General features: G+C 40.0%; 1 protein-coding gene across 1 annotated transcript in view; it reads left to right on the top strand.

Annotated features, from left to right (window-relative positions):
- LOC306776029 (adhesion G protein-coupled receptor D2) overlaps window positions 1-23,105 on the top strand; it is a gene marked incomplete at its 5' end in the record, with an annotated part of 85,179 nt that overhangs the window by 20,429 nt on the left and 41,645 nt on the right. The window contains one exon of the mRNA XM_079266618.1: window positions 20,458-20,499. Within this exon, the coding sequence (XP_079122744.1) occupies window positions 20,458-20,499 (42 nt within the window). The remainder of the gene's footprint in view (window positions 1-20,457; window positions 20,500-23,105) is intronic.

Raw genomic sequence — 23,105 nt, 5'->3', positions numbered from 1 at the left:
GAGTAATCTACCTGCCCAGAGAATGAAGTTGCTTTCCCTCTGTGTGTAATCAGATATTCTCGATGATTTGATTGCGTAGCCGGGCTGGCCGTGTGTGCATTTTAGTGCATGTGAGTGCATGTGAGTGTGCCCCACTGGCTAGCTCATGGACGCAGCTCTGCACTGCTCTCATATGGCGATTGCAGCTGTCCCGACCAATGACAGCGGCATGCTGTTTTTTGCACTATTAGCGCTGTTAGCACTGTTAGCTACCAGCCGTCGGCTGTGGAGGCACTAGAATGCAGTTACATTAAGAAGTCAAAAGACACTTTGTTTTTTTAGGAAGAAGTTAAATATTTTTTTCTTCAACATCCATACATTGTTGAAATGAGTGAGTTACAGAGATACTTCAAAAGCCCAATGGTCTAAAAATCATAACACAGTAATGTCAGTAATGTCAAACTGTGTAGTTTGCATTGGACAACATGCAAGAGGTGCATACTGAGTTCTGAGTTGATATGCTGTTCCTCTGAGTCGATTCTAACTTTTTACTCTGAGCCAGTAGATTTTATGAACGGCTTCACCATAAATACAGGCATGCCTCATCTGCTTCCTTATCAAGCTAGAGATAAATAGCATGGGGTGCTGTGTGTGCGTGTGGGAGGGACGGGGGGCTCTTTGGGTGGCCCATAAATCGCTCCACCCTTCGTCATCCAATCTCTGGGCAATGTCATTCAAAACCCCTGCACTATCCATTACCTGGGTATAATAGGCTCCTGGCCATGCAGTGTCCATCGTATTATTAGCCCATAACTTTAAACTATCAATAACTTTGAGCTGCAGCGGGAGGTGGTGGGGAAAAGAAAAAAAGAGGAGAGGGAGAATTCAAAGTAGAGAGGTGAGGAAAGTAAGAGAGTCAGAAAGAAAATGTTAGGTTAACGGGCGTCCTCCGCAAGTTGTTGAGAGTGCAAGTGAGTCCCTGTGTTTTGGAAGCTTTGCAGGCGAGGTACTTGTTAAGAATGTACCCTTTTATTCCTGTTATGTCAGTTTTCTTCCTGTGGAGGGCAACCCTGTGCCTTGTCATTACAGTGTGGAAATATAGAGAAATCAAAGAGAGAATTAAGCCGAGCTTCATTCATATCGCATTAAGGTCTTTTATATCACAGGAACAAATGACAATGATGTTTATGTATTTCTTATGAAATGAACATGCTGGCGAGTGGCAATGAGATTTTACAGGCATTCAGTAAAGCTTCAGAAGTGAAATTCATCATTTCACTCAGGGTTCAATCTGACTTTAGGAAAGAACCTGCATATGTCTATGAAGAATGCAGTAATTATATATTAGTTTAGTAATTCAGAATTTCAAAAGAAAATGGTTCACAGTGTTGACATCACTTTCTGTTGTCACCGGCTTAAAGCTGTAACACTGTGAAAGGACGGCTTTCTGTCAGGTTTACAATAAACAAGCACTATTTGTCAATTGGTATAATTATTTAACACTCCATTCGAAAATCTCTCTTTTAAAATGTACCGTTTTTTTTCATTTGCATGACAGTTTGTCCACGCTTTATTTTTATTTCCATCAATGTATCTGTTATAAGTTGAAAGTGGGTATACCAACAATGCACTGGTTCACATCAGACCATCCAAAGCCATAGACAAAGCCAGAGACACCCAATAATGCAACACATGTCTGTAAATGTAGCCTTTTACTTGAGGCATAGATTGAACTTCAGGCTTCAAAATGATGTTTCAATGTTTTCCACTGAAACAAATGCAGAACCCCCATCTTCCATAAACACACACTCACACACTTGGCTAGTGGAGCATGACATCAGAGTGTATCCACGATATAGATGTGATCAATACAGTGTTGCTCTGTTTATTGATTTTTGCCATATGGGAGATTTGTTGTGTGAGTAAGCAATGCTTTTACAGCATCAGAAGTTATTGTTTGAGAAGGGCTGATTTTTCTTTTTTTCGGCCCTGTAGCTCAGATACTACAAAATTGTTTTCGTACTGTGGGAGTCAGTGGTTCTATTCCCAGTTGAGCTCAAGCCAGATAAGGAAAGGCTTGTTTTGTCAGTGTAATGTAAACGACAGCCCAGTAATATACTTGCCATTAGACCATGCTCAGACCCATTTCAGTTGTTCAAGAATTATCTTGCCCTTGCAGAGCTAAACACAGAGGTGGTCTGCACATTGAACTCAACAAACATTTCAAAAAGCAAGGCCTTTGCCAGGCAAACGCCCATGTACAAGAAAAGTGGGCTATATTCATATACACATACTAATCACAGCTCACGTTTCAGTTCGAGGATCACATGACACAATAACTGCAATATTATCAACTTACAGTACTTGTCTTGAAGAAAACATACCCCCATAAAAGACACGATGAATAAGAGTGAAAGGACAAGTGTCCCATGAGATACATTATCTCATGTTTATATCCCACACACTTTTCTCTGCTTGCCACCCTTAAATTACATTTTTTGTTGGCGCTCACTTATGCTCATGATACATTTACAACTACGAACGACATGTCTCTATTTTTTTAAGATTTGTACGTGTAAGTGATCTGTCCAGATGTGGGATTTTTTTACACTGCCGTGGTTTTTGCAAATAGAGTAAAAATAACAAAATATCTGAAGCCAGATCATTTTTACAGGGAGCTCTTATTTAGGTATTTAGGCCTTAACAGGTGGTAGGCAAGAGTGAAAACGTTCCTATATACCATAAGTGGCAGAAAGTGTGCCCTTAATATTACCTTGAGTCAACCTGCATTTTTGAGGCTCTTGTAAAAGCCAGAGTAAAGCCATCTCCATCCATGCTGTTGATCTAGAAAACTAAATAAATCACATGTAAGTGGATCTATAGTGGGGTCTCTGTTTTGCCTGACATTGGCGCATATTAATCAGGTGTGATTTGAATTAGTTGTTGTTTTATAGCAGTGTGGTTCTTACGTCTTATAAAGCTGGCGCATCAAAAATATTCCCCTCTACGAATTATATTTTCAACCTTTTATTTAACAATAACCCCGTACTGTCAATATAGAATTTGAGAGCATTTTCTGATATATAGGCACGGAAAGTAATAAAAGAAATGCAGAGTGCAGAAGGAGAGAATAAACCAGTGGATGAAAAGAGGTTTTGGCCGACTTGTTCAGCAAAAGCCTCCAGGGGATAGAGGGGTTTGTGTCTGTGCGTGTGTGATCCGTGTACAATCTGGTGAAGACCATCTTGAATTGTTTTTTAATGTAATGCCCTTATAAGTATTGTAACTGTGTGTGTGGGTGTGTGTGTGTGTGTGTGTGTGTGTATAGTGTGTGTAACCACTTGTCACCACTACCCACAACCCCCTACAGAACAAGGAGTTAGAAGTTATTTTAATTTCTCATTTGGCAGATGAAACAAAAACGAAATAACTATTAAAATAAGGGAAAATTGGATTCATGAATTTTGGATTGAATGTTGTCCATCATTGTTCACAGACTGTATAAGGAATATCATTTTGATGTCAGATTTGAGGGTTTCCCCTTTTAAGTAAGGTTATTTTTCATATATCAGTAAACCTTATTGATTTAACAACCTTGGTTGTTACCCAGTCCTTGCCGCCTACTCACACACATGAACGTATACATCTGAATACAGGGAGGGACACGTGCAGCAGCATACACACGCACACCACATGGCAAACCTCTCATCGCTCAGGTTATGGAGGGAAATGTTTTTCATTTTGGATTGTTTGAGAAAGCAGGAACCATATTCCCATGACATTCTCATTCAGAGTGGGCTGTGTCTCACATTACGCAATTCAAAACAACGTCCATCTTTACTAGTGGAGTGGAGTTTACTGCATGTACTGGGACAGTAGGCCATTCTGGATGTTGTGCTCTTTTTTGAGGAATATCTTGATCATAGGCAAAGACACATTTTAGCTGACCTCTGTTGACATACTTCATGTTGACTAATACTCTGATAAATTGAGCAATAGGACATAGCAAGAATGTTCAACACTTGACTGACAAAAGAATGCAGTACTTTATTCATATACTGTATACACAATGGTTTATATTTTCACAGTATATATGCATGATATACTAATAGTTACTTCTGAGTAGTTTTTAGTTTTTCTAAATTAAAAAATACATCACTAAATTAACTTACAATTTATGCTTTCTCATACTACACAATTTCTTTTGTATTTTATATATTTTAAAATACACAATAAAAAAAAAATGATTTCAAATAATGCTAAAGGACAAAAACTTCATAATTTCAAAATAATAAATAAAACAAAAACTGCACAAGGATGATGAAAACTTTTAAGTTAATGTAGTCATCGGTAAAATCATGGAGATTTATTTATAAATCCACATTTTAATTAGTGTCTTGGATAATTATGAGGTGGGGTTGAAAAACAAACAAATAAATGCACGACATGATTGTTTGCATTCCCATTGCCTGGGAAAATAACTTTCCCTTTGAAAAAGAGTCCACTGTTTGCGTTGCATCTTCAATTACCAGCCGCGGCATCAAACCAATATTCAAACGGGATACCAAGGTCAGCACTGACTCCCACCACGCTTCTCTAAGATGGCACTTATAATGAGGATGTAGCACCGATTTTTTTAAGTAGTATATTTATAGTGTGTTTTGTCTCAACTTGTACAATTTTTTCCCCTTTTGTCTCTTTTCATCTTTTGCTGTATTTCTATTTTTTTTTTTTAAGTTTGAGCAGCATTAATATTAGAGCTCTGTTGAACATCGCATAATGCTGTATGTTCACCTACTTGAAGGGATGATTTTTGTACAAACTTGATTTCTGCTTAATCCAAGATATCAGCATCAATAATTTTGTACGGAAAAGCCTCGTAAAAATGGTCACCAAAGTAGTAGTAAACGAACTGAAAAGAAGTCAATGAAAGAAGCTGTTAAAGAATATCAAACTATATTCTCTTCCACTAAAATATTAAGTCTGAGAGTGAAGACACGGACAAGCAAAAGTGAGCAAGTAGGGCCTGTTATTCAGAAGTGAAAGGACAGATTTTTGTTTGGGTGGGGTGAAATACTATCAGAGAGATCAGTTTTTATAAACTGGCCTGGGAAAATAAAGCGGTGAGAATAATAGGCTTCCTGTCAAAAGAGGCGAGAGAATTCCTGTCATTGCTCACGCCGGCACCCCTAAGACCTCTCCTTGTGTTAAACCTGCTGGCATTTATTTGCCTTAGAATTACCTGCCAGCTCAATTTTGTAATAGGCTGTGTCATAAGAAAGCAAACCATCCCCTTTGCCCCTTCCCTGCCATACCTGTATGTCTGTACTTCTGTGTGTGCGAGTGTGTGTGTGTGGACGAGAGAGAGAGAGAGAGTGTACTGTCATTTGCCTACTCTTTGCACTCTTTTGTTTGTATTTCCCTCCATGCTTTGATTTAGTTCGTGATACGTGTTTGTTTCTCTGACATTGTGTTTGCATGTCAGCGGGCGTGTTATCCCATCAGCTGACTCCCAACTTCATGACCTCACTTTTTCTCATCCCTTCCTCTCGCTTGTGCAACCCACACAGGGAACAACTGCGACACCCGAAATTACCCACGTCGAAACAATGAGCGTTCTATTTATAAGTTCACCGCCTTGCCTTTTGTATCGGCTGACACCACTTCACATGTGTGCACACACACAGCTCACACACACACATATCAGTGATGGCTGGTGGGGGGCTAGCTTAGGGATAGTCCTGGTTTCCCTTACCCTGCCACGTTGCAGCAGATCTGTAGATTTTCCCGGCTTTGATGTATACTTTGCGGGTAATTAGTGAGAACTGGGTCAGCACAGGGCAAGAAAGCAAAAACCCTGTTGTTCTTCTAGTGGGTGGGTGGCAGGGAGGTGGTTGGGTGGGGTGGAGGAGGAGGGGGTAGAGGGTGTCGGGAGGTTAAAAGGCTGTCAAATAGCAGTTCAAGTTTACATGAGAGCCATTTTCTTTTTTTGCTGCAGGAGCAAATAAACGCTGCTGCCTCTCTTCTCCTTCTAGATCATTTCAATAGATGGGAAATGTGATTTTGTTTTGCAGCTTTTTATCATGATAGATTACGAATGAGTTCAATAACATGAGAGAGGTATAGTTCAACTAAACACATGAAGCAGCTGAATTGATCCCCATGAAGTGGAGGTCTACTGTTCCTGAATCCTATTACTCATTTTTAATGATTTATTTTTAATCATCAAATCTACCAGTGATTAAATTGATATTATATGGTTTATACCAAAAATACTTGCGACAACTTACTATTTATTTAATGAATTTGAACACTTCATTTCAACTTAATTATGACTTTATTGTTGTTACCGTACATTTATAAATGTATATTGTCAAAAACTGTCAGACAGGTTGATTTGATATTTAGTCACGATGATAACACTTTGGTAAGCCGGCATAAATAAGTGAGATAATATTGTAGTCTAAATGACTTCTATACTCATTTATGAATAAAAAGGTGGAACGTTGGAGAGGTTAAGTGGGGCAAGATGTGAAACATCATCCTTTGTTGAGAGGCAGCTGTCAAGAGCTTCAAGCATAAGTTAAGCTAAGGACCTATAGAATAGTCACAATACATCCTGATTAACCGTTGTTTGCCAAACAATGGACGAGTGTACAGTATATCACGACAGAACTAAATCATGATGTGTTGAAACACACACAGACACACACACATCTTTTTAAATGAACATCTTTTTGAGAATGCAATCAATTGTAATTTTACCAGTCAAACAATTCATGTTTTGACAGTAACTCCATTTAAACTGCCCCCCCCCCCCCCTTTAAAACTTTGATTTACGGCACTACCGTTGGACAACAATCAAGATACATTCCTGTAAACATGGGCAGATCATTAAGAGAGTTTAGCACAATGTAAATCCCATGCAGAGATGATTTATTGGCATTGTTCGGAGGTGTCGGGGGAGCAGGACGGCTACCTGTGTATTGTGCGACCATTACACATTACAGCATTGTGTGAAAGTAAACAAAACAGTGGCGATGGGAGCTGGGGAACAACAGCTCGGGCAGCAGGACACTGATTGGGATGTTGATGTTGATCGTCTCCACTGGCCTCTTGCCCTTCCTGCTGTGGCCCCTGGCTTGTCCCCGACAGATACCCCGTGTGTCATTTCCCATGCGGGTCAGCGCACATACATATACACTCTTCCCTGTGAGTGTTTACAGCCACATGCTGATTCCTATTAATCTGCTTCTTGTCGGGACGGGGCAGAGGGAGGGTCCTGTTGGGTTTTGTGTTGGACTGGGAGGCAGCTGTAGGTGGGTTAAACATTCACACACACAACCTGAACGCCCCATCTGACAGATTGCGCCAGGCCTGGACTTCTTTTGACACTGAGCAGATGTGGTCTCCCACTTGTTTTCCTTAGTAATTATCCCTCATTAAGTGAAAGCATGTGCCAATCAAACAGCTTGGAGAGTGAGAGCAGGGCCTGGGCCAGGGCACAGAGAGAGGGAGGGAGGGAGGGAGGGAGGGAGACCTATAGCCTCATCTCCACCGTTTTTTAAAGCACAGTGTCATTTCAGAGTCATTACTAGATTAAAGGCGAGCCTTGCCGTGGTGCGAGAGAGCTGCAGCAGCTGCAGCACTGATGTTTGTTATGGCTCATTTTACTTTCTAGTGGTTACAAATTTGATGATTATCACATTTAACACTTGCCATGTTCAATTAAAGCTTAATGCCATGTCGACTTTTCAATCTTAAAAGGCCGGCCACTGTAATTATCCGCATTACCATGAAGCCATCTATTTGATTTATAATTTGATCATGTCAACATTATCACACTTCATTGATATTCAATAGGGCCCTTTTCTTTTGGAAATATTGAAGTTATTTTTAAATGTATTTCTTATATTGACATCTAATCAAATGACTTCCTGTCATGTGAACGTGTTTTTATTTTTGTGCCTGTCGTGAAAATCAACAGTCGAATCTTCAGCCCTTTCGCCTGTTAAACCAAAACACAAACCTGTTTTTTCTTTTTAAATCACAAGCAGCCACTCTCACAAAAGCCAGTTTTACATTGATAGTCAAGTATCTCACAAGCCACAGAGACACAAAAAGAATAAAACAAGACTAAAATGTGAGTTCATTGAAAAAACGACAGGTGTGGTAATACACAGGGATGCCCGTGTTTCTCTGTTTCTGTTTGCTAAAACATGAGCCAAAAGAACTTGATACAGTGATGTATCTTATCGTGACTCATTTTGTGCTCTCTAGTGGTCACACGAAGCCTAAATGCAGCTTTAAATCCACCACAACTTCCCTCATACATTCTCTATCCCATATGTAAATGTAGTCTTAATTGTGAACTGTGGAAATATTTGGAAAGCTCAATTTCTAAAAAGCTTTTCAATGCAAACTGTCGGATTTAAGTGGAAACCTGAGAGTTATCCATTTTGAATTCACTGATAGAAAATGATGGATGGATTCGTTTTTTCTTTTTTTCTTCAATACCCGTGTGTCCGACCATGCATTTCAGACGGTGACAAAAACACAAGTGATCCTCACAACAAAAGGGGGCTGGGAGAAGTCTCCTCCAAAAAATAAAAGAGGAAAAGCAAAAAAGAAAAAAAGAACGAAGATATATGAAGTCTTCATGTCGATGAACTACCATTCATTTTCACTTTGAAGTCCTGCGAACCGTAGTGAAGTGTGATTGCATGTGACAGTCGCCGAGTCTGCCGGTTTATCATGATGGATACACACTGCCACCATGGTGGTGCTGTAGCACACAGGTACGCACATGCACACACTCGTGTACGCTCGTACACAATTACATGGATACAGAGACACACAGACGTGGTTTTAAGCAGGAGTGTGTACAAGAACGCAGACGTACGACCCAAATGCACTCTCAAACTCGCATGCAGAGAAAAGGTTATTTCAGATCCTCCTTTAATTTGTACAGTTTTGTAAATTTCAGGACTTCATCTTTCTTTCTGTGTAGTCTCCTAAGCTACTGAACACTCACCTTTTAGTTAAAAAAAATTCTGACTTAGATTCATGTAAATTGTTTGAACCTTTTTGGTTGGAAAAAAGGCCACTTCAAAATAAGTTTTAAAAAAACCAAACAAATCAGTCAAATGTAAAAAAAAAAAAGTATTAGGAAGTGTTGTGTGTCATAAGCCTGTAACGTTCAAAATTAGTATTTTTTCACTTAATTAGATATTCAAGATGCATTATTTAAAATCAAGTCTGTCTATCTAACTGAAATGTTATTTGTCAGGTGATTGTGTCTTATATTAACTGTTATAAGATATGTTGACGAGTAAGCTTTAGCATTTTTGCAGTGTTATCATTTAGAAAATCTTAAACTGGTTCATGCACTAAATTAAAACACTTATTATTATATTACTGCTCTCTCTCTCTCTCTCTCTCTCTCTCTCTCTCTCACCTCCATGATCGCATATCACACACACACACACACACACTCTCCCGCATACTTCTTGATCTTGACACATGCCATTAACATCAGCTCGGCTCAGCTCAGCTGGGAAGCAGGAGAGCAAACGCATCCCATAATGGTACCTGGAGCAATCTTTTTCCTGTTTTGTACCCCAAAAGCAACTTGCTCAGACTTTGCATATTGCATCCATTTGTCATTGTTAGTCAAGGGCACTGCAACACAGTCTTGTCAGCGGTGCAATTTTAGATGTTCTGTTCAAACCTTACCGGGTATGCATACGGTGTGTGTGTGTGTGCACATGTATCTGTCAGGTGATGTTGAATTTGTTTTTCATGCCTACGAATGTATGCATATGAATAACTGGACACATGGCACACCGGCTCAAAAAGAAGGGACCAAGGGTAAACATCCCATTGTTCCCCAAGCAAAGCGTGCACTCTTTATGCAAAAGAAATGGTGCCACATATTTGTCTTCACAGGTTAGGCACACTTGCAATGAAAAATTGTAAGCTGAGGCTCTGTTGGCATGTAAGGGCAAATGTATATCCCACCACCACCACCACAGAACTCTTAGATTTGTTGAACCTGTACCTTTGTCTGAATTGTACATTCTTAATAATGCAATAAGTGTTTGGAGGTCGGAAGTCAGTGAGGGCGCCTGTGCAAGAGTTGGTATCTTTGGGGGGGTAGTGTGTGTTAAGTGCGTGAAAAAAACGCTGTTCAATACCATCTGTCATAAAGGTAGTATGTGTCCGCTACTACGTATAGTAATGATACCTCAGCATGCTGTATGTCGGAGCAGCCACAGGGAGCTAATGCATGACAACTACGAGGAGAGGAAGAGGCAGTGAGTCAGTGTGTGAATGACCCAAAACCAGGTTACTTTGGTTTGTAATAATGCAGGTCAGTGAGAATACAGCCATTTCATACAGGAGATGTACAAGGATCTACTGACACACATTAAACCCCACGGAGGTTATAAGACAGATAATTTCGCCTTTATATTTTTAATTTCTTGGCCTTCAGAAAAAAGGGTGCTGCAGCAGCTGCAGCTCTCAGTGCCGATGCTCTTTTCCTCTCTGTAACGATATTCAAAGCTTTGGATATTGCAGGGCAGCCCTAATATCTGCTTGACTGAAGTATTTGAAATGGTAACTTGTAGGTTTACAAGTGGAAGATTATAGTAGGAAAGATCCACCGTTTTTACCGAGGAAAAGCATGACTCTTCATGGATGTGTGTAAGTTTAGGTGGATGGGATTGTGCACACTAGACTTCTTTGTGTGTGTGTGTGTGTGTGTGTTTCTGTCAACTGTTGGACTTCTCCACCACTTGGTGTGGGAAGAATTGCTGCTTGGATTTTAAATGAATTCTTTCTTAACATGCTTTCGTCAAGGGTATAATTTTCCACCAGTCATGAATCAGTGTTGATGGTAAGTGTAGTCAATCCAAGCAATAAATTCCTCAGTGCGTGCTCTATTGATCTAGAAAGCCAAGTTCTCTTGCTCACGGAGCCGTTTCAGCGGTGCCTATGTGTACCATATGCATTGTGACGCCTGTAGGGTCCTTTTCAACATACGCGGTTAATGCAGCCGCAACCGCTGCCTCGCCGCTGCATTTGTTTGGCTTGAATAAATACGTCTGAATATCTAAGTCAGGCAAAACACCGTTGTTCTTCCTCTTCTCCATGTACGGCAAATGACGGCACTGGATGCAGGAAGAACGACCGATTTTGCAGCTGCAACCTCAGGAACCTGAGGAATTTATTGTTTCATTTGACGACATTAACCATCAATTCTGATCGGACATCCACGTAAAAGGTGGCAACATTTCTCTTTCAGGCTTCTGTATGCTGCAAATGAACAGCATGTTGTAAAGATATCTGTACGTATACACAGATGTGTGAATATATATATATATATATATAGCCCATATATATATATATATATATATATATATATTTGTGTGTATATGTGTCTATACAGTACATATGTTGGTGTCAGTAATTCGAGCACTCTATGTAGTACAACAGCGCATGTGTATATGCAAGTGTGTGTACTCGCATGTGTGTCCATGAATACAGTGTCTACAAACCAAACCCAGTCCCCAGCTGCTGTTTCTCAGGACTTGTTCTCCTCCAACACTTTTTTTCTTCTCTGTCACTGGAAAAGTATGCAATTAGAAAACACCCTCGGAGATTGACAGTGGGATCACATACAACTTGACAAGGGGGCGCCACAGAAAGGCCCGTTGGATACCTGAGTATTTTTAATTAAACAGCTCTTTGCACTTGCAGCGTGCTTTCCCTCGCCAGTTCAAAGCCTCCTGCTTCGACCCATGTGTTAAAAGTTTGTATCAGTTTTCCATGGCTGTGTTTTGCTTGGCGCCTAAGACACGCAAGCCTAAATTGTCTTGTTTAAAAGCTAGTTTGTTTACAGTTCACTCTCTTTCTCGTGCTCTCTTTACCACCCCCCCATTACATTACCACATGTGTGCAGTGTGATCAGGTTCAGGGTGTAGATACCCACTCCCAACAGGCCCGTTTTTGTAAATGTCTAAGAATTGGGTAAATTTTAAAGGAAAAGAAAAATCTAAAATGACGTGTATTAGCAAATGGAAAGCTCCGCTACACACAAGTCCACCCCTCACTCCCCCATCAGTCTGGTTTATTTAAACGTTAAAAGAAGTAAAATAGAGTGCTCATCTGTTACTTGGGCGCTTCATCAATAACATTTGTCCGTCTGATGTAAAATCGATATGACAAACACTGACACAATGCCAGAGCAATGGCAAATGTGCCGTCATTTGTCATCGACTGGCAATAAAGATATGTCAGAATTGATTTTAGCCCATTCCCCCCGCCCCCTCTCTCTCTATCGCTCTCTATCGCTCCCCTCTCTTCCTTGCTCTTTTGCAGTAGCGGTAATAGAAAAAAATAAATGAATGTTATTATGATTGAGGCATGGTCAGCCTTGCCAAACTCAATTAATATTGGAGCAAGGGGCTGTAATGATTTGAGGTCCTGCGCGTTGTGTTTTCATTGAAATGCCCTGCCAGAGATGTTAAGAAAAGAAAAGGAGAGGCATAGATAGATGGATTGATGTTTGGGTGGGTGTATTCCCCGGGGGAAAGGTTTTTGTTTTGGCCTCCGCTCAATATATATCTTTTTAACAGACTTACAAATTCTTTACTGATTTTTTCTTTTCTCTTTTCTCTTTTTACTTTTCCTCTTAATTCCTTTTTTTTGGGTTAGCTGCCAGAGTGTTTTGTACTCTACCATGAACGACAGGATCTAGCCTTGGATTGATGGAGTTCATGGATCCTGAATTCATGTTCAGACTGGAGGGAAATGCCTAGTATGTGTGTTTGTGTGTTCGTCATTTGGCGGTGTGTTTTATTCTTTTGGGATGATGTTTGATTTCAATTAAACGCTCTTTATACGACAGTTAGAGCAAGCGTAGCACCCACCCTCATTTCTCTTTCAGGTTAGTAACACTGTTAGCTCTCTCGGCACTTTCTCCGTAGTTTGCACTGTTAGCACAGTTAGCACCGTAAGCAGCAAGCTGCTGGCTCAGCCATTACCATGTTGAGAGCCCTGTGGAGGCAATATATATGCTTTGAATTCATCATCTTTAAAGATTTAAATTTCATTTATTTTTTAATTGAATTGTATTATTTATCATTGTTTAATGTATTGCTATTCCTACATGTTCAATATAAGGGCTTTAGAGCTCATTATATTTGCTACTTATTAAAAATATTAGATGATATATATTAGTATTTTTTCATATTAAATGACAGGTGAAATTTTTTTTTTGAAGTTTCAAGTGGCCCTACAGTATATGTGTGTGCGCTCCACTCTGTGTCCGCTGTGTGTATGTTTGTGTGTCAGATTTGCCATCGCGGTTTGTTGCCGCTGGGTTGTGTGTACCCAAGTTGCGCCGGTGGTAGCGAGCAACATCTGTTTCGGGGTTGTTGTTCCTCTTGGCTGCTTTTCAATTGGATTTCCTCAAGCAGGGCCAAAAGCTGTCACCTCTGCCAGGCTCTGTTAGCAATCACCGCCGGCCCCTATATTAAGTAGGTGGTTCAGGGCTAAGCTAATAACTCTCTCTCCTCTCCTGAGCCATCACACACCAGTACTGGTGTTGCTGCCGGCCTCAGTGTGTGCCTGTTTGTATGTGTGTGTGTGTGTGTGTGAGTGTACACACACTCGGTTTTCCTCTGTAGCTATACACCCTGTAGAGGCAGGCTGGCTTGGAGGTCCCCTCCTCAAAGTGACAGCCCAACTGACTGGATGTGTGTGTGGGAAAGAAAGAGGGAGAGTCCTAATAGCTCTTCTCAAAGAATGACTGATCCGCTCTCCCTAATATTGTACAACAGGATGGAAACAGGAAGAAAACCAAACCCCGTCCCCACCCTCATACACAGACTACATACTGTAATGTGTCATTGTTAAGAGAACCAAATACAGAGTTTGATGATACTGGATGGATATTATGGCCTGTGCATTTTTTTGCAGCCAATTCCCGTTTGCCAGGATTGTACGTATTTTACCAGCAATGTTAACTTTTGAGGTGTTGGGATTCAAATTACGTAGACATAAAGCAAAGATAAAGTTTCAGGTTGACAATATAAATTCCTCTCTTTGAAGACATTCCTAGCTGCACATAGAATAAACACAGCATAACATTTTGACATGGGTTTATTAAACATCAAATGTAATGTATTATACATTATATCTATCTGTAGAAAGACTATGGCTGCACTTCTGGCAACATTATGCATGTTCATATCAAATGCAGCATGTTTTACGACTTCAGCGATGATGACGATGTCGCCTGGATTTTTAGAACCTGAATAAAAAGTTGCATCGAGTTCGTCTGTTTGGTTTGCATTTTGTTTTTCCACTGAAAACCGTTCTGACTCCTGCTTGAGTTGAGCAAAGCTCAGCTGGGCGTTACAAAGCTTTTATTGGGAGGTATTTACCTCCTCAAACTGACACAGTGGCAGGCTGCCCGTCTACCTGCCTGCCCGTCTGTCTTCATGTCTTATTGCCAGCTTCTCTGGCCAGCTGGAGCAGTTACACAGAGCTGGATTTGAACTGAGGACCTGCAAAGTATCAACTCCTTGTTTCACAGCTTTGACAGACACTTTGATTTGACATGCCATGAGCAGTTAAAGTGAAAGTTATGTATACATGTTAATTAAACTGTTTATGCGTGGAGGGGTCAGAGACATTAGCAAGCCCCAGTGCAGAAGTGTGAATTTCTTTTCTTTTCCCCCCATCACAGCGTTTTAACCTCTTCTGTCTCTCATTTCCGTAATGAGTACCAGGTGCAAGGGTAGAATTTTCCCTCCCCTCTTTTTGCCAAGTGGGGATGCAGATAGCTCTATTTGTGAAAAGTGTCTCTGTGTGTTTGAATTTAGGCTGGGGTATTTGACGTTGGATTCAACTTGTTCAAATAGCTCTAATTTTTGGCATTGGGTGACACCGAAAGCCTGGAATTCTCTAAAAGGATGTGGAGGTTGCGGTCTTCAGCTACTTAAGAGAAAGCTGCCGGCCCAATTGAAAAATGTCATTTGTGAAAAGTATATCTATCTTGATTTTTGATGTTGGATTAGACAATTACAAAGAATGTTTTGACACTGAGCAGTGGCAGCGCCTGAAGTTCTTCTAAAAACTTTGTGGAACATGTGGTCTACAAAAACTTTCATTATTAGCGAAATACAGCCATCTCATTTATGAAAGGTTTTATTTAGACATGGGACGCTGAGTTGGAGTGAAACTTTTTATTTTTGTGCTAAACCAATAGAGGAAAGATTCTTTAAAACTTTTTTGTTTTTGTTTTAGTGCTTCGCCTCGAGCAACTTAATTTACTAGAGACTTGCCTACATTTCTGACAATGTATGTTTGTAAAGGCTGAATTTACGTCAGTTAATGCAAAGCTTAAGGTTTTAAAAGACGATGCCTGTGTTTAAAGTTTTCACTCATTTACTACAAATCATATTGATGTTACTTTCTGCAAACCATATTGTACTGCTTACCAAATCAGACAGTTCGATTTGTGGAGATGGAGAGTAAACTTTGAGCTTTAAAAACAGAGGTTGCTGATCACAAAACATTGAAGGCCTGTAAATATTGTAAAAGAGACTTTTTGGGGGATCCATATGTGGAATTAAATGTTTTGATGGAGAAAGCAACTTGGATACCAAACAGGCTAACCTGTACCAAATATAAGGGCTCAAGGGGTGAGGGGTCCCCAGCCACAGCCACTGTGTTAAGTGGCTTTTATCTTATATATAAATCTCTATATCTTGTTGAGAGTCACAGGGCTCAGCCTTAAATTACCATTATTGCTTAGGAGGCCGACACAGGATCCTTAAAATGTCCTTAAAACATGCATTGTACTTACACCAACAAAAAATGCTTTGCACAGAAGTTCTTATAGCTCTTATCACTTTTATTATTGTTTACAATTTACAGAAACATCAATCAAACATATTGCCGCTAAATCGCAATATGTTCAAAGAAAGAGAAAACTTGCATGCCAGCCGTTCTCTTCTTGCCAGGACACTACCCTCCCTCCTCAATCATAGTTTTCATATCTTTATTCTTTACATAAAAAAATTCTTTCTCAATGACAATATCATAAACTTGCTGTTTTCTGAGATTTCAAATTGCCAGTGCTCCCTTACTTAAACACATTTGGGAGGTTTTTATATTGGAGTAAAGAGGGCTGCAGGAAGGTCGGAGAGGGGGCTAAATACAGACGCAATGTTTTTCGCCCTGGATTTATCAACGTCAACAGCTAAGCTGGTGGAAGTTTGTGTGAGTGCTGGACATGTACAAGGATGAAGTATATTCGCCCCGACTCTCTACCTCTGCCTGAGTATCAGAGGCAGTAAATAACCAGAAAATGGGGAATATTTTCCCATCTGGTATTTTTATTTTCTCTTTAACTGTCTTAACAAGAGACAAGTTATATGTGGAGGTCACGTGTAATTAATTACTCAAAACAGAACAGCATTCACTAAATTGCTAAAATTATCTGCTCCAATTATACAGTTTTCCAGTACAGCAAGACACTCATCCAAGTGTCTCTCAAAATTATGCAAAACCAATTACAGCAGGCATATTGAAATAACGCTTGTAGAAATAGAAAGAGCAGAGGAAATTGTGTATACGCTGCAAGTTATAGCAGAAATTATGGGTCAGACAAAAAGTGAATATCGGACTTAAATCATGATCCATCAAATTGATATTTTTTTATTATGTGCCTGCTTTTTAAAATATAAATAAAAACATTTTGTTGAACATGAAATGTGCTTAAATATTAATATGTATGCCCATTCATTGTAACTGAAAGGGCACAGGCTTGATCCTACGTGACTACATGTGTGAAAGGTCTCCAATCAGTTCTGCTCTCTGGCAACTAATTCATAAAACTGAAAACGGGAATTCAAACTGCATCTAATGTAATAATACCTGTAAATCTAAATAGCCAGGGAATAAGAACCTTGTTAGTTGCCAAAGCTCTCTAGCTTTTGACATTTGAGGAAAATCTGCTTTTTAATTAAATTGACATTTCCATGTATGTTGAAGCTATTAAATAGAAACATTTACACAAACACTGTAATACAACTTTTCTTATTCGTATTACCTGTGGTTGATGGATTGCATTCATTGCATTGCGTGCATTCAGTTGATGCTTTTATGAAGAGTGAGTTACAAGGATAGAAGAGGTAGGATGTGGTGAACTTCCCAGAGGAGCTTGTCAACATTACAAACAGCCAGTCGTACAAGGGTTAGAACCCCATTATCCTGCTTTAATTGAATTGACTTCGATCGTGTAAGTAAATTGCTATTTTCTGTCTTGTGTTGCAGCACAGTACATGTCTCCGGGGTAATAATGTTTTTGGTCAAACACAGTGTTTGTTGGCTTTAACTTTTTAAACATACAATTGTTCCCTAATTAGCTGGATACTCATTAATTCATGCTCCCCTGTTTGATGTACAGTATAGCAATACTTTGAAAGCAACTGCATCCGTTCTTTGCATAAATTTGTAGCATTTGCCGCTGAGTTCAAAAGAAACAGGACTGAGTTTAGAAAAGCACACATGCATTTAAATAATGGCCCATTTTTTCATCTCTGTTTGTTTTTTAGCAGGAATATTAATGAATGAACATTTTAAACAATCCATCATTATTGTTGTGCTGCCACTTATTTTTCACTCAATTATAATTTAATAGATAATTTTTCCTAATGTGCACAGCATGTTCTCCCCACTTTGTTCACTGCACAACAAAAGATGATTTACAAATAAGAGGAATGATCAAAAACATGATAATCAAATTGCAACAATAAGTTGGAAATTGCAATTCTAATGCAATACAATAGGGTCCGTGTTGCAAATGAACCACCCACTGTCTATTATTATGTGTGTGGGTGAAAAGAGCATATTACACAACAGTATGTTGTGATAAACTATGTACAACACTTTGTTTCTGTTTAAAAAATGCCAATGGATATTATAGGTTATGATTGTAAATGCAATGATTTAAAAAAAAAAAGTAAGTTATATTTGATCTTGCAGGGGTTTCATTCCAATGTTAAAACCTGCTTGTTAAAGCAAGTAAAAACATTCAAACTCCCATAATAATGGTGTTTTATTTGTAGCACTGCCTTTATCAGGAGGCCTTTGTGAGACCTTGTTGGTGATGAGTAGTTTTTTTGAATGGAGTACTTTAAATGCCATTATTACAGTCAGCCTATATCACATACTAAAATGACAAAGGACCCAACTTCCTTGTACTTTATTTCAAAGACAATGGGAGCAGTAGGCACTATTTTCTGAAGATTCTGCTTGTTTGACATCATGGAGACCTGCCTTCTGAACTAAAGTATATGTGGCGTTAAAAGGTCCATTATCTCTGGCAGAACAAAGATGATTAGGGCAATCTAATAATATTGACTTGTGTTGGTAATCAGGATTTGGTGAAAAAGGTCAGAACTTATCATGTTTTGAAAGTGTCTGGGACAGCTTCCCACTTTGCTGCCCTTCAGAGTCTTTGAGCTGCATCAGCCTGTAGCTGACCCAACAATAGCGTTGCATTTTAACAGCAGATGATCGGCTAATGACTGAATGCTGGAAGACAGATGATACCCAGTAAAAAAGATAACATGATGTACCCTTATCCACCCACTTGAAAAATACCAAAGCTTTGTCAATGATATTTGTAGCTTGAGAAAAAGGATCTGTAACCAAAAGCATTTTGCATGGTGATTGTTTGTATACTACTGGATTTTTGGAAAAGGGAAATATTTTGTTACTTGCTGAGTATGAATTTGAAGACTTTTTAAAGCCAGAGATCTCATATTTATTCGTATTACTTGTGCAATTTCTGGTATTTTTTAACAACCGTGGCAATCCCCTCATGGTCATATTGTGCTGTTGATCAGCCAGAATCTTTTTTTTTGTTGTCTTACATTTATCACATTCTGCACCACATTAGGTTGTAGCCAACATTACATGCAATTGAAAGTAAGAAGTGTAGAGATAAAATCGCAGGTCTGAGCTTGAGATCCCTTGTTATGCCTGTTGTCTTCAGCATGTCAGACCAGCGGAGTTGTCAGTTTAAAGAGGATGGATGTCCTAAGATGTCACCTGACAGCCCCGACAGACAGGGCAATTCAGTCCCTGGAGGACAGGAGAGCAGCCAGTAGGAGGTGGATGGGCAGAGGCTCGGGCTAGAGGTCGTCGCCGTCGCCGGCCTGTCACTGTGAATGGGCCCCCAAATCATGTTGTCAATGGTGATGCATCGAGATCTCCCTCTGGCAAAAATTGGATGCTCCAAACTCGACTTGATTGATGCATTGACCAGGTTGTGCCTGCCTGTCCTCAGGATGTGTCCTTACCTTCGTTTGAAGATGAAGCAACACAGACACATACTGAGCGGTGAAAGGGGGGAGAGATGTACTTTTTAAAGTTTTTTTTTGTTGTGATAGCTAGACCCACTGTGGACATACTGTTGGCTTGTCAAAGAATCTACCGTACTGTATCTATCAGCCTTGAAATTTATCGGATTTTACCTGCCTTTTCAGTTTTCTCAGTACATCTTTTGTGGCACCGCTCAATTGGTGCTCTGAGAATTTTGTTCTTACTGTTTCCATTGAGGCAACAGTATTACATTATGGCTCGAAGGCGAATGCACAGCTTGTACATTCAATGGATGCCACAATGGCTTGGAATGAAAAATAGATGTTTTTCTGTGACCAAAAGTCCAGCATTTATGCATCCAAGGGCATGGCATTCTTGGGCCATGGGTACTCGCCGTGGAGTTTTCTGAACATGAAATATCTTCTTTTATGTGGCATTTTTTTCATTATGCTCCCTCTGGCTCTCTCTTTCTACGCTTTCCTCCAATGGGTTTCCTTGATAGTCTCGTCTGGCCTCAGTTGCTCTCTTTATGTGCCCGTGTGTGTGCCTTTAACATGTGCTTGTGCTCATACTCTCTTTGTTTCCTCCTAATTTATTTGTGTCTTTTGCATTTGCTTGTGAATACATGGACTTTGTTATGTTTAAATGTCTGTAATTTGTACGTTTTTTTGCTTCTGCATAGATATTTATGTGTGTGTTTCTGTGCAGAAGAACACAAGCTGAACAGGCATTAACAGATATTTTATTTTGATAAAGCTATATGGAACCTTGGGTTTGAGCCTTTGACGGCTTAGTGGGGGCTGAAATGAGGAGCGTGAATATAGTAGACGAAGCAAACGCTCATTGGGCTCTTTCAAGTCCTACTTCTTCTCTCGCTACTTGTCACCAAAGTCTGCTTCAGCTCTGTGTAGCCATAAAAGAGAAAAAAATCAACCGAACTCGTACATGTCGCTTCGCTCTACCTTTTGTCTTTTACTAGAGGATAAGAGAGAAAACAACTGTAACAACTTTGTCTTCCTCTTTCTCTCTCTCTCTTTCTTTCTCTCACTCTTTCTTTGTCTGTGTTTGCAGGGCCTGTTCATCTTCCTGATATATGGGGTGTACAACACAGAGGTAAGTCTGCATTGTGTCTCAAGGCTGTCGGAGTGAATGAGAGAAATGACAAGTTTCTGATGGGCTCCTTGCTTAAACGCTGTGTGGGTGGGGGGGTGGGGGGGGGTGACAGTACGAGTGTGTATGTGTGTGAACGTATGTCTGTGGATGGGAGGAGGGATGGGAAGGAGGGGAGGCGACATCGTTTCCACGCGAGCATCCCACTGCCCTTCATGCTTGGACTAACTTATATGCATCCGAGTCCGACCATTAAACACTGACACGCCGCGGTTCTCAGCCACTCATTCCTCACCCACATTGGCTAATATTTCACTGCCTCTTTAAGTTTTTAAACTCACGGCCCTCCATTTAGCATCCTGACAAAGCCGCTGGCCAGGGCTTCGCGGGGCCCCAAGCAGTAACCATAGTAGGACAAAAAAATAAAAGCAATATGCAACCAGCAATATGCAACGAAGGAGGACATATTGTATAGAGATGCTGCTTTATTACCATTTAGATATGCCGCAGCTGTGTAGGGGTGGAGGGTTTGGTTGAGTGGCGAGACACAGAGCGATATGGTTTAATGGATGAGACTCAAGTGATGAAAATCACTCTTGGTCAAATGTGGCTCTTAGTCAATGTAAATAGGGTTAACTTTAGATGTGCATAAGTGATATTGCATCTGAGCCTTCTTAAAATATATGTTACTAATACTAATACTATTTTTCTAAACTTGTGCTCTATTTTTCATGTGTAGACACTTCCCATTGCAAACTTTGAGGAGAAAGGGGAAATCTGCCCTGTAGCACCGTCAACAATTCAAAGAAACAGATTAAACGAAAATCTCTGAAATGCAGAAGTCTATTTTCAAAATAGTATTTGAGCCAAGCACACATGTTCAGTTTTCTGGAGAAACATACAAGATGTTTTAAAAATATAGTTGATATCACAGCTATAAATACAGTATGTTAAATGAATTCAACAACTGGTCTCCTCTGTGGGTGGAATGAACCTTGCTTGACGAGTCTTCAGATGTGATGAATACAAACATAATTCATCTTTTCATTTGTCTCTTGTTGCTTTGAGTTAATGCACAAGGTCATTGTCACTGTACACTGTACAAGCAGCTTTGAAGAGCTGAGTAATATAGTTATATTATTCCCAGATCTTTACAGTATTACAATTATTATTATCTATATAAGTATTACATTAGCCGACCCCCCCCCCCCTTCCCCCGTCAACTTCTTATATTTCTTTTGTCTCACTATCAAGAGGGCATCGCACATGTAACATTTGCATTTCCTGTCTTTTGTTATTTCCCAATTTGTCTTTCTTTTCATCATCCATGTCTTCTCCAGAGCATGAAGAGCTGTCCCTGAGTCACAGGCAATGCACCGACAATGCAGAGCCAAGGAGGCTTGACCTTTTGCACTGTAAAATAAATCCACACAGCATTCTTGCTTAAGTGGCTTTTTTAGTGCCTGGGAATTCATTTTCATTGCCCTTGACCATGGGAGCAGCTCATGTACATGTTTCGGTTTTTCAAAAGGGCCACACTTCTCTGTTAACAATTGGAAAAAAAAAAATCTATAATTTTGCCATTATTCAGATCTACACATTTCTCTTTTTTTCCTCTGAACCCTCAGCACCTTTCCGGGGCACTACTTTGGTTCTCCCCAACCTGCTCAACCTTTTGGTTCGTGTCTTTAACCGGTCTAGCGTGTGGCACAACACTGGCTCCAGGTTTCACACTCGCTGATACCTGAAAGGAAATATTTGCTTAATTGAAAATAAACACTAATTGGGAATGATGAGGGGAAAGGCCGATGTGAGACGGGAAGGTTCCCGCTCTGTCTGGATTTATTGAGGCGAACCTGCTTTGATGGCTGGGGCCGTATCACACACATAAATCTAAAGAATGAGGAAAAAACTTTGCAAAGTTGCTGTTAGTTGTTAACTTGGTACAAATCAGTCTTTAACCATCGTATGGTGAAGAAATTTGACTTTGATATGCGAAAGAAAGGCGTGGAAAAATGCTCCATTCATGAGGCTGGTTTCCAGGCTCAATAATTACCAATATGGCACGGAAGACAGACTGCGTCTGCTGCTATTGCACTCAAAATGCAGCGTTTTAATTGCTAATTACCTGACAATAGCTTTCCATTATTCATTGCAATTAGCTTTTCCTTGGTGGTCACCTTGTAATCCCGTGCTTTGATGACCTTTTATTTCCATCAGCTCCAAGGATGTCGGCAGGTGTTGTCGGGCGCCGCTGCTTTCATATGATAATCGCTTCGCGCCTATTTACATGGGAACCACGCTTTGCATCATTCGAAACCTTGAGTGTGCGCAAAACCCCTTAAACACATAACGATCATCTAAAACAATGCCCTTCCCCTCATTGTCAAATGATTAATTAAGTTGTGTCATGTAATTGCCTCAGCACGCCGGCTGCTTTTGATATCAATGAAATCCCCAGGACTTACTTTCCCTATTAGATTGTGTTTAGACGTTGTCTCTTCAACATCTGCATCGCGTTGAAGGCCTTCTGCGGATCTTGTCAGAAATAATAGGAGGATTTTGGAAACATGATGCAGGTGCTGTTGATTTTGCCCTGTCACAATGCT

This window comes from Melanostigma gelatinosum (genome assembly GCF_949748355.1).
Source record: "Melanostigma gelatinosum genome assembly, chromosome: 4".
Lineage (NCBI taxonomy): Eukaryota > Metazoa > Chordata > Actinopteri > Perciformes > Zoarcidae > Melanostigma > Melanostigma gelatinosum.
The sequence above is the reverse complement of the archived record's forward strand: the minus strand, read 5'-3'. Positions and strand labels throughout refer to the sequence as shown.